The 12,007-nt window shown below is 41.9% G+C and overlaps 1 protein-coding gene across 1 annotated transcript in view; it reads right to left on the reverse strand.

Annotated features, from left to right (window-relative positions):
* Window positions 1-7,764: 7,764 nt before the first annotated feature.
* ube2j1 (ubiquitin-conjugating enzyme E2, J1) overlaps window positions 7,765-12,007 on the reverse strand; it is a 62,633-nt gene continuing 58,390 nt past the window's right edge. Inside the window, 1 exon segment of the mRNA XM_034204520.1 lies at window positions 7,765-9,573. Coding sequence (XP_034060411.1) covers window positions 9,280-9,573 — 294 coding nt within the window. The 3' untranslated portion in view covers window positions 7,765-9,279.

The following is a 12,007-nucleotide window of genomic DNA, read 5'->3' on the forward strand; positions in this document are numbered from 1 at the left end:
CACAAACTCACCTTTTTTTTGTATGAAAGGCAGAGCACTTTATACATGAAAAGCAATACATATTCATGTGTTGATAACAAATGTGGATAAATGTGGAATTTTTCAGATTTATATAAAACAATACACATGTATGTGTGCAATGATAGATATGTGTGCGGAGAGAGATATGTATATCCTGATTTTACATTTCTGAACCATTTTCTGAGCATTTATTCATATTGAAGGACTAATTTGACAAAACAAAATCCACATTTTTACTAAGGGCACAAGGCATGCTGTTGGGCATGCATTTTTATATCCAATAACAATAAATAACAAATAAACAATTACATTTGACAATGGAAGTTATGTAATATCCCCGCAGTTAAGATCTTGAGCAGTCTTGGAATAAATTCAGCCTTGTCTAAGAACGAAACAATACAATGGTAAAATGCAGTCAATTCAAAGACAAGACCTCAAAAAAGTGGTCTTGAGACAAAGACCGATATGGACTCCTAAAACACTGAGTACCTTAAAGTATATTATCAGATAAAAGCTATAGTAAAGGTGCAATGAAATATAGAAATATTAGACCTAATGATATCATCATCATCATCATCATCATCTTTATTTAAAGAGACTCTTGGTCCATTATTACAAAAAACATACAACACTCAAATATAAATAAAAAAAGGCAGTTATACCAATGTTTCCACAGAGGTGACTGGCATCGTACAGCACTGAGACACAGATTTGAAAGCAGCATAATGACAGAGTTATGAGAAACATTCAATCGACAGATGAATTTGTACATTCGATTTCTCAAAAGAGCATGGAACGTGTTGACTCGTGCGTTACAGAACATTTCACTTGCACTGCACCACCTTGGTTTTCTAAGCAGTATACGCAAACAGTCATTATATGCAACCTGGAGCTTCTTGAGGCTTGCCTTCTTATACTTGACCCACAAGGGGGCAGTATAGAGAGGAGTGCAATAAGCTCTAAAGAGGTTCACCTTAACCTTATCTGAACACCAAGAGAATGTTCTAGCCAACATGTTGGCTTGCATATATAAGACACGCCGCTGTCTATACATGTCATCATCATCAGCCATTTCATCTGTGATGATGTGTCCCAGATACTTAGTGTTACAGCAAACAGACAGCACCTGCCCTGATAGGTAGAATGTTGGAAAACAAAGGTTCTTATCCCCTTTTGCTCTGCAGATCATTACAGCGCTCTTCTTAGCATTGTATTTAACGTCAAATTTGACTCCGTAATCAGAACAAACATTTAGCAACTGTTGAAAACCAGCACTGCTAGGAGAAACAATAGCCAGATCATCGGCACATAAGATGGTTTACAATCATATTACCAATCACACACCCTGTTTTACAGACATTTAAATCATCTGATAGATCATTCATATAGATATTAAAAAGGCATGGTGAGCCCCCCCTGGCGGACTCCATTACCAACACCAAATGGCGCTGAGACTGCATTCCCCCATTTGATCCGCATGCTCTGGTTGGCATACCAATAAGCCAGGATCCTAATTATACTGTTAGGCACACCCCTTTGTCTCAATTTTAAAAACAGTTTATGGTGGTTAACTCGGTCAAAAGCCTTAGAGGCATCAATGAAACCAATCAGAACAGTGGAATTCTGTCTTCTATATGTTTCTACCATTTCCTTCAAAGCATAGATGCATAGCTCAGTACCATGCTTAGCCTTGAAGCCAAACTGGTTATCTGAGGTACATAAATAAGAACATAGTCTATCTAACAAAATTCTTTCCAGGACTTTGGATAACACACTGGCTAGAGCAATTGGTCTATAGTTATCCAAGCTCCCTACCTTGCCCGCTTTGTCCTTAATGACAGGGACCAAAGTAACAGTCAACATGGAGTCTGGCAACATACCATGAGTCATGAGGCCGGTAAAACAAATGGCAAGAAGAACTGCAACCTTCGGGCTTGCCAGTTTAAGGTGCTCTGGAGTGATTCGGTCAGAGCCGCATGCTTTGTTATCAGCTAGCTGTGCAATTGCTCGATAAACCTCTTTAGCTGTGATTCCCACTGTGTCACTCTTCACAACATTACCAACTTTGTAGGGGTCACTTTTAACACAATTAAGTATATTAGAGTAATGTTGCCTCCACAACTCAGCTATGTTATGGGCTCCAGATACTCCCTCTATGGTACACGGTAATGATGTACTGGCCATGTTCAGAGCCCTCACCTCCTTCCAGAAGCCAGTCACATCATTATGAAGGAGCTTTTCAGCCATAGAGTCCGCTCTCAATGTTTCTGTGTGTTTGTTGACATAACGAACTGCATATTTATATCTAGCATTTGTACGCTTTTTGAGATCCAGGACAGGCCCCTCTCTGGGCCTTCCTGCCTGGACCCAGGCCCCAAAAGCATTCTTGGCTTCAGCGTATTGATCAGCCACATGTTTATTCCACCCTGGCTTGACGTTGTGTCTCTTCCTAGAGTAGGTACAGCACGGTCTACTGGCCTCCCATACAGCTCCCACAATACAATCATACATGTTACAGAGGTCTTCACGGTGAGAGTTTTCATTACAACCCACATCAACACACAGAGTTGCCACTTTGAGTAGATATACATCACTCAATAGGACATCAGTTCTCCCATAGTACAATAGCCTATCCTCATTTGTGAGCTTGGACCAATCCACTTTAGTGGTACAGGTATTTTTAACCTCCTGAGACATCTCAGGGAGACTATCATAATCTAGTGACATTACAAAAGGAATGTGATCTGACATTGATGCCTCATACACAATCTCAATTGATCTTAGTGTCATGGGCATTAGCAGTGCTTATGCAATGGTCAAGCCATGAAGTTGTATGCCAGGCCTCGCTTATATATGAATAGCTATCTGTAGGCAGAAGTATTTGGCTTGATAATATAAGATTGTTATCATCACAAAACTGTAGCATATGCTTAGCAAACAAGGACCTTTTGTCTGATATGTCAGCATTCATATCACCCACTACATAAACACTGGTGGAATGATTATCAGCAATAAAAGAATGTATAAAAGCAAGTCTGTTCAGGTATTCATCTTCATTATGCTGTGACTCATATGGTGTATATACATTGAGAATGCTAAACTCCTTGTTATTCATTTTGATCTGTACAGCAATACACCAGTCAACTTCAAGCCTGATGACATTAATGACAGTGTCCAGCTTTTTGTGCCACAGGATAGCCACGCCCCCTGCTATCCTTCCTCTCACTATTCCCAGAGATAGGTCCGTAGTGGACTCACCAGCCCCGTGAAAATTGTCATTAAGAGAGTTCAACTTTCCCAAGTCCTGCTTTGGTAAGAAAGTTTCTTGCAAGCATAAAATGTCACATTTTTGTAGCAAGTTGTCCACCACTACACGTCGGATCCTATCAGCAGCGCTGTTGCCCAGGCGCAGCCCGCGACAGTTAAATGATTCAACCCGCATAACGTTTAGCTAAGCAGCTCAGCCGTAGCCCCATTCAGTACCCTCGCACCAGCAAAAGGTCTAGCTCTGCTAGCCCCTATCACCTTCGCTTTACGTGGTTCATAGTATCTTCTCACAACTGAGCCTTCAGGCCAGAGTTCTGGGTTAAACATCTCCGCAACTTCATTGCACTCAGCACACACTTTAAACGAGCTATATCTGCTGCTTGCAGTGTCAATACGATGACAGTTAACATCACGGCCGAGTTGTTCAGTTAGATATTCGGACAGTGTCTCAGCATCAAGGTCTGGCGAGAATTTGATAGCAAAAACACTCACCAACTTCGTACGGATCACTTTGATATTCCCTTGTGCAGCAGTGCCAACAATAGGCTTAGGCATCCTCCGTTCAGGTTTCCCAACAAGCTGTTTAGATAAGGCAGACTGGCCCTCGGCCCTATTCCTCCGACCTCGGCCCTGTTTCACAACTTGACTCCATACCTGCGAATTTACCGCAGTTCCTCCAGGGCTCACACAGGCACTCACGGTCCCTGACGCAGCGAGCGGGTCAACACAGTTGGGATGTACTACATCAGTAGAAGAGCCGGGGGGGGCTCGCATCCTTCACCAACACCGCACCATCCTGGCCATCACCCTGAGCGCTCCCACAGGTAGTTTCAGCGTCACTTGGTACAGCCAGGTAGTATTAGACATAATAATAATAATATTAATAACATAATAATAATATTAATTATTATTACTATGTTATTATTATTATTATTATTACACACACAACATTTTTCACAGAAACATGAATTGTCAGGACCATCCGGCAGTCAGCCAATCAGAGCTCCTTCTGTGTGAATATTCATGACTGGGTGCAATACCAAAAACCAGCTGTATGAGCGCTGTTCTGACACACAGAAAATACACAATTTCTGTTTTTTGTGGTTAAAAAGGTCTTTTTTGTTGTTGTTGGTTATTTAACCTTTCTACATCTATAGAAACACTTCTACGGTTTTAGAATTTGTATTTATTAGCAGGACACCGACCCTGTCCTGTTAATAAAAAATGTCTGGCTAATGTCGGTGTGTTCATACCAAAAGTCCTCTTAATTAACAAAGACACACACACACACACACACCACACACACACACACACACACACACCACACACACACACACACACACACACACACCACACACACACACAACCACACACAACACACACACACACACACACACACACACACACACACACACACACACACACACACACACACACACACATCACACACACCACAACACACACACACCCACACACACACACACACACACACACACACACACCACACACACACACACAACACACACACACACACACACACTATATATATATGTGTTTCCCCCCTTATGTGCCCATCCCCCCACATGTATCACACTTGGAACACGCAATACCTGTTCAGTGCCCGATTTTACCTTACGGCTGTGCCGCGGCAAAAATAGGATTCATCCTAATTTTAGAGAAGCGCTGCGCCGAGCCGCTTCTGGGACGCGTCTGAGCCGTAAATCGGCGCGTGTGGTGTAATAGCACCCATTGACTAGAGTGGCCGCGATCCTTACGACCGCCGCGGCGCGGCCGTAACGCGACGCAGACGCTCCTGGTGTGTTTTGGGGGTAAGGCCCTCAAAAATGGGTTCCCGGAGCAGAATAATAATAATTCCTTGGATAATAATAGGTTCCTCGCACTTCGTGCTAGGACGCCTTTGGGTCCCTTGGGCCCTAATGACTTAAAAGTCCAGTATGTAGGGTTTAGTGGCATCCAGTGGTGAGATTATAGTTCGCAACCAACTGAATACCCCTCTGTTCAGTGTTCACCCCTCCCATTCCAACTAAAGTATAACAGGCGCTCTCTAGAGCCCGACTGGATTGTCTGTTCTCATTTTGAGCTGAACCTTTCCTTTTGGCAGGATATTTTTCAAATTACAAAACTTTAGCTTTAATCCTTTTCATTTAGCGCCACCATCTGGTCAACATTTCAATCTGCAGATTGTTTTAGTAACGAATTACTAAAACTACTATTTAGTACTGAACTACTGCATTCAGATGAGCCTCAGCTGTAGGCTACTTTGTGTTTAGGCTGTTAGGCTAATGTTAGCATTAATAACCATTAAACCTGCTTATTGCACAGCTTTGTTGAATACATCATTCTTATTTGTCAATAGTGTAATTCTACAGTCTGTTAAATCAATATTTTGTGTCAAATTGATTGATTTAATTAGTCAAAATCTGTGGACTAAGAGGGGTAAAACCGTGACAGGGTGATGAATGTTCTGGAGATGAAGCATTAGCATGTTAGCATTTAGCTAACTCACACAGTCAAGAGCATGGCAGTACAATCTTGTTTAAACATAAACCTTTAATAATTCAGATTCGAGTGCAGGGAGAATAAGCTGTAAGCATTAATCAAACCAGGCTCTACTGACACCAGAAAGAAAGAAACATCTCAGAGATACACAGCTCATTTCCTGTGCTTCACAGACAGTCAGACATCTGTCTATATGACTGATTATTCACAGCTTTATATAGAAACTTTGAGATGACAAGGGTAGCAAAATGTGTTCTACACACATTAGTGAATGTTTAGAGAAATGCACCATACTCACTGTTGCATGACTTGTGAAATACATGAAAAACATAATTTTATTTAAGAAATTGATTTTCTTTTTATGTTCGAGTATACAAGCCTAAAGCACAATATCTGAAGAGGCAGAGATTCTGCTGCTTTCAAGGCATACCTGGAAACATGCAGGAGTTAGATGTTGCTCAGATAAAGAAGACAGAATTCCTCCGAGCTGTTTGCATGCTACCAAGCTGATGAAGCCTGAACACTTCACATAAACAGGGTTCATGTGAGACAGTGCTCGAGTCTATGTGTACGAGCAGTGGGACTGTTTGCATACAGCTTTCGAAAATGCAAGCAAACCAAGAGATTAATGCACAGGGATGGGGCGTAATTACCATGACACATCAGGGGGGGGGGGGCAGGGAGGACCCATACAAATGAATGGGATTACAGTACCACCATTTATTGATGGTATTCTGTAAATAGATAAATGTTTTTTTATTTACCACTGCAATCAATCCGCTACCACACAGTATTTTACAATGTTACACTTATTTTATAAATACTGCCTACTTACTTATTTTCCCTGATTGTGTACTTCTGTAATTTTTATTTGAAATACTATGTGCATGCATTTTTATAGAACAGTGTGTTATTTTAATTTTTCGACTGCTGTGACAATGTAAATTTCCCCTCTTTGGGACGAATAAAGGAATTCTGATTCTTATTCTGAGAGCAGAATCAGACTACGATGAGTCATACCTGTGTGTGAGGTAAACACAGTCGGTGGAACAAGTCTTGTTCACTGGTGCAAATAATCCCTGACATTATCTCACCTGTAAACGTCGCCGTGGTGACAACAGTTCAAAACACTCTGCCCTCACGTTGTATTCACCCATCCTGGATCAGTGAACTCATCCCCATTGCTGGAACGCTCCCGGCTCCGTCTCAGCGGCTCAGTGACCAGCAGCGCTCCGACAGTTTCGGTTTTTATGACCTTGAGATTCTCTTTTTGTTTCTTTAAAAGCGGGAGCACGAAGGCTGTCTTACTGGAAGAGAAGTGCAAACACAACAGGTAAAGAGGATATCATGGCGATTAAATGAAACGCACCGACCGTTACCCTAAGGATGGCACAATATACACTTGTATTACAGATCACGTTGAAAACCCAGCTGATATTGGGGAATTTCCAATATTGCGATAAACGTGAGTATGCCTAGCTGTTCAGTTACCTATCATGGTAATGAAAGGGAACACAAAAAACAAATGTAAAAATATGTATACATTTTTTTCTATCCTCTTTTTATGCAGAGGGAACTTATTTTACTTCTTTTTTTTTTTTACTGAAAAGGATAATTATTTAAACATACATTCTGTCATGGAGTTATTACATTATTGTTATTGGACCCAAAGGTAAAGTTAAGATATCAAGAGTTTTCAGCTTATGTTGATGATTATCAGTATACTTGTATAATATAAGAATGATGTTATTGTCTCACGCCTGTGTTGCCTAGAATAAAATGACAGAATTCTCTAGATTTGAACATTTTGGAAAACATTTGGAATAATGTAAGTACACAACTCAAGAGAATATATGACATAGGTCGAGTTGTTTTTAGACATTTTAATGCAGAAATGTCACATATTATACCATGGGGCCGCAGGTGGTGCTGTTTCAAGGACTGTCACACAAGTGGTATTATTACATTATATAAGTTTATTAGGGGTTAAAAAAATAAGCTTGAATAACATAGTGAGAAAGAGGCCGAGTACCTGATAATATTTGGATGCACTTTTTTTTCATCTAGCTATAATAGAGTGGTGCAGGAATGTATAAGGTAGGTTTGCAGTTAACACAAGCTAAACATATTTTAACAGTTTAATGCACACCATAAAACATGTCAGTAAATACCCCACTAGTTAATGTCTGAAACTTCTAAAAACAGTGGTAGCCAACAGTGGCTAAATTAGACTACTTATCGTCATCATACCGAACATTAGCCTCCTTTAGCTTAGCGGTGGTGACGTGAAGTCATGTGACCGTGATGTAGTTTGGTTTACATTCTTTTACTTCTGGCGATTGCATTTTACGCTTCACAAATGAGGAGATCATCCTGCTGAACAAAACGTGTAAGGATCATAAACGTTTGTTTGACAAAGATTTAATTTCTTGCAATATCCTGAAATCCAATAGAGAAATCCCATTGGTTTTTGAGGAGGCAGCCCTAGGGACGTTTGCCGGTCAGCCTACAAAAATACGTCATCCCTGCACCACTCTGCAGGGTCACATTTAATGATGTCAAACAGTGTGACCTTAATGCATAATCTCCCTACTCACTTGCAGAAAGTCTGATAACATCCCTTCAGCAACCCCCCCCCCCCCTGCAGTCACACATTACAAAGGTCATAGAACATGTTGTAACACACATGTTGGTATAGCAGTCTGCATTCATCTATTAAGGATTATCACCACACTGAGAAAACTGAAACGTGGATAAGTTGATAGCAATAATATGAATTTGAAACTATTGAAACTTAACATAATTGCTTTCAACTAACCGAATACAGTTATGTGAAATCTGTTGACCTGATACATTCAATTAAAGTCACCGTGACAGTTTTTTCAGTGAATTACAGTATCTGACGTCCTCAGCGGCGGACAGTATGGAAAGATTCTCCATCACCTTATTAATGTGACTGACCTGACCAAACAGGAAGTCAAAGCACATGAGCAGGAAGTCATTATAGCACATACACTCTGAGCAGATGATTCCACCACCAATTCATTACTTTAAAACAAAAATCCCCTATAACCCTGTTGACATACTATGTTACAGTATTAATTAAATAATGTGAGCAAGCGGAAGCCCAGGGGGCAGGACAGTCGTATGGAACATGTGGTGTGTGTGTGTGTGTGTGTGTGTGTGTGTGTGTGTGTGTGTGTGTGTGTGTGTGTGTTGAACTCATCACAAACACAAAAAAGCTTCCTGTTTAAAAACAATGCATGACACTCCGGAGAGCAAAATTCACATTGATTAAAAGACAGCCTGGAGGTGTTGTGGAGAGCGGAATGAAAGTCCCCCCCAACCCTCTGTGGTGGAGCGGGGGGGGGGGGGTAGAGAGTCAGACTCAGCCCCCACCGCAGCTCTGCTTCCAATTTCAGCCCGCCATAGTTCTGTTAGGGTGGGACCGGGGGGGTCAGAAGTGAGCACTCACAGCTCGTAGTCGAACTTGAACTCATTGGCCAGGTAGATCCTGCGGAAGATGAGAGCGGCCAGGGCCAGGGTGAGCAGCACGATGAGGACCACCGAGCCCGCGCTGCTCTCCTCGAGGGGGAGCCGGGGGGCGGGGGTGAAGGGCGGCCTGCTGGCGGCCTCCCTGCCCTCCCTCTGGTTCCTCTGGCTGTGCTGCTGGGCGCGGCGCTGCCGGGGGCTCAGAGGGCGCCCGGTGCTGGGGGCCGCGGGGGGGCTGAGTCCCTCTGTCTCTGTGGCTGGAGACGCCTCTGCCTGTGGAGGACATTCAGACAAAAGCAGCCATTAGAGGATAAACAATTCCCCAATGGATCCATTCCCTGCTTGTTCGCTCCAGTTGTGCGGAGCTCAGTCACAGAACCTTTAACCTTCCCATTGTCTTCGGGTCAAATGTGTCCCTTCCCCAAATGTTTTTATGTCGAGATAAAGGTTTATTTTTTGTTAGTGCCAGAAAGAACATGTTTGATCGTTTTCCACGTGAAATTAATTATGATCACTTTCATTAAGTTTTGGGTTTTATTCAAATGTATATATGTATGTATGTGGTCTTCTGGGGTACATTTTGTAAAGTCATTCAACATTGACCATACAATCCAACAAGAGGAGGAACATTCGTGGTAACAAGTAGGAATACAGTTGCCTTAAAAGGTGTCAAATGGATTTGGGTGATTATTTATACTAAATGCTTTATGAATAGTCAAACCGGAAGGACAACAATTGATAGCAAGACAACACAAGGGTTAATGTTCTAAAGTAAAAAAAGAGCTCAGATCTTGTACTTAAAGGTGGGGTAGGTCATTTTGGAGAAACCAGCTTGAGTGCGCTAGAATTTGAAAATACACAGCCGGAAAAAATCTGCCACTTCCTTACAGAGCCCCTCCTCCAACACACACGAATGCGCACATGACCAATGAGGGCACGAGATAAGTTTGTGCACAGATGGAAGGCTGACAGGCAGGTAGGCCATCCAGTTACTTTAGCCGGCTCAGATGATTGGTCGTGCTTTTTACAGAACTACGGCTTCCACAGATGAGATATTATGTATTTTTTGTCAAAGCACTTCAGATATTCATTGCTATCGGGATGTTAAGAGCATTCCATGGAATATAACAAGTGTATCTGAAGTGAATTACACCACTGAGTACAAACATTGTAGAAGTGGAGCATCTGCTCTTCAGCACATGTAAACAATAGTTCAGTGTTTTGCTGAAATCTTTTATATTCTGCACTCATAGCTCTTTTATTTCTGATCCTATGAGGCTGTAATTTGTATAATAAGACAGCTGTGCTGCCCTTCCTCTGCTTTTATTTGCAGCTTATTTACTGAGACATTAAGCCAATATAATCTATAAATACATATTTCTATGTCTCCTTGCCAGCGGAGGGTGTGGGGCAGGGTGTAACCTTTTGTCGCCTGTGATGACTCTTCTTGAATGTCTATCACACAGTGTTTAATAACCTGTAGTCAGACAATGTTGTCCTCATCAAATAATCAAGTGATTATTAACAGCTAGGAAATGGCAGTTATTTCCTAGCTGTTGATAATCACTTGATTATTTTATGATTAAAAGTTAGTATTCATCATTAATTCATAATCATTCCATTGTTTGACAGCAGTAAAAAAAGTTGTGTAAATGAGAATATTGAAACTTCAATTATGGCTTTATAAAAACATGGCGAAAAAGTATGTATTCATAGAAGTAATTAGTAATGTATAAGCTTCCTGGATCAGCACATTAACACCTTTTGGCATTTTCAGCAGAAATACTTTGAATTACTTAAAGTGGACCTATCATGCTATATTTGAAACATATATTGTAGGGCCATACCTATATAAAACATGTCTGTGAAGTTTTTATTTCAAAATACCAAACAGATCATGCATTTTAGCCATGCCTCATTTCGCTCTATTTGCTCTTTTCCAGCCCTGTTTTTGCAAGGGCTGATTCTGCTTCTGTGGCAGACTACAGCGCCACTTACAGGCCTGGCATATGTACTACAGCATCTCCAGCGCTTTCGAGCGGTCTCTCATTCCCCTGATAGGTGGAGAGTTGCCCATATAGGCGGAGCACCCCTTTTCTGACGTCAGAACAATTCAAATCTGTATCAGATCCGTTGCAGCCCCGTTTTTATAGATTTGGCTAAGGAGGAAAAGAGAGAGGGTTGTGTTTTCTGACACTTGGTGAGTTCCCTGACACACCGGGGACACATATTCATGTATAAAAGATGTACAAAAGTGCATTTTGCATGATAGGTCCCCTTTAAAGGAACAGTCATGACGCTGCTGTTGATACGGAGTGACCGGTGCAGATGGAACCTGACAGACTCACAGAAACAAACATCTCACCCAATTAGAGAGTGACTGGAGGGAGCATGCAGAAGCAGTTCAAAGTGATCCTACATCTCTCTGTACTCAGGGAACAGCAGCAAGGCAGTGTGGGAAACCGAGGGCCACACAAGTTGTATCTCTCTGACTCCAGCGGCAGATGGTGAGTGCTATTTTTGACGTGGCCCTCCTCAAACTCAAATACTAATCTAAGTTGACCCTCCTCTGCTCCTTCAGACCGGGTCTGGGTGGCAGCTGGCGCCAAAATCTATCCTCTTAGGCAACAAAGCTTGTCCACATCATCTGAAGTAGTGAAAAGAAGCCACGGCAGCACAGGCTTCAAGAGTGCTGATATCTAGCTGC

This window comes from Gymnodraco acuticeps, unplaced genomic scaffold (assembly GCF_902827175.1).
Source record: "Gymnodraco acuticeps unplaced genomic scaffold, fGymAcu1.1, whole genome shotgun sequence".
NCBI classification, from domain to species: Eukaryota; Metazoa; Chordata; class Actinopteri; order Perciformes; family Bathydraconidae; genus Gymnodraco; species Gymnodraco acuticeps.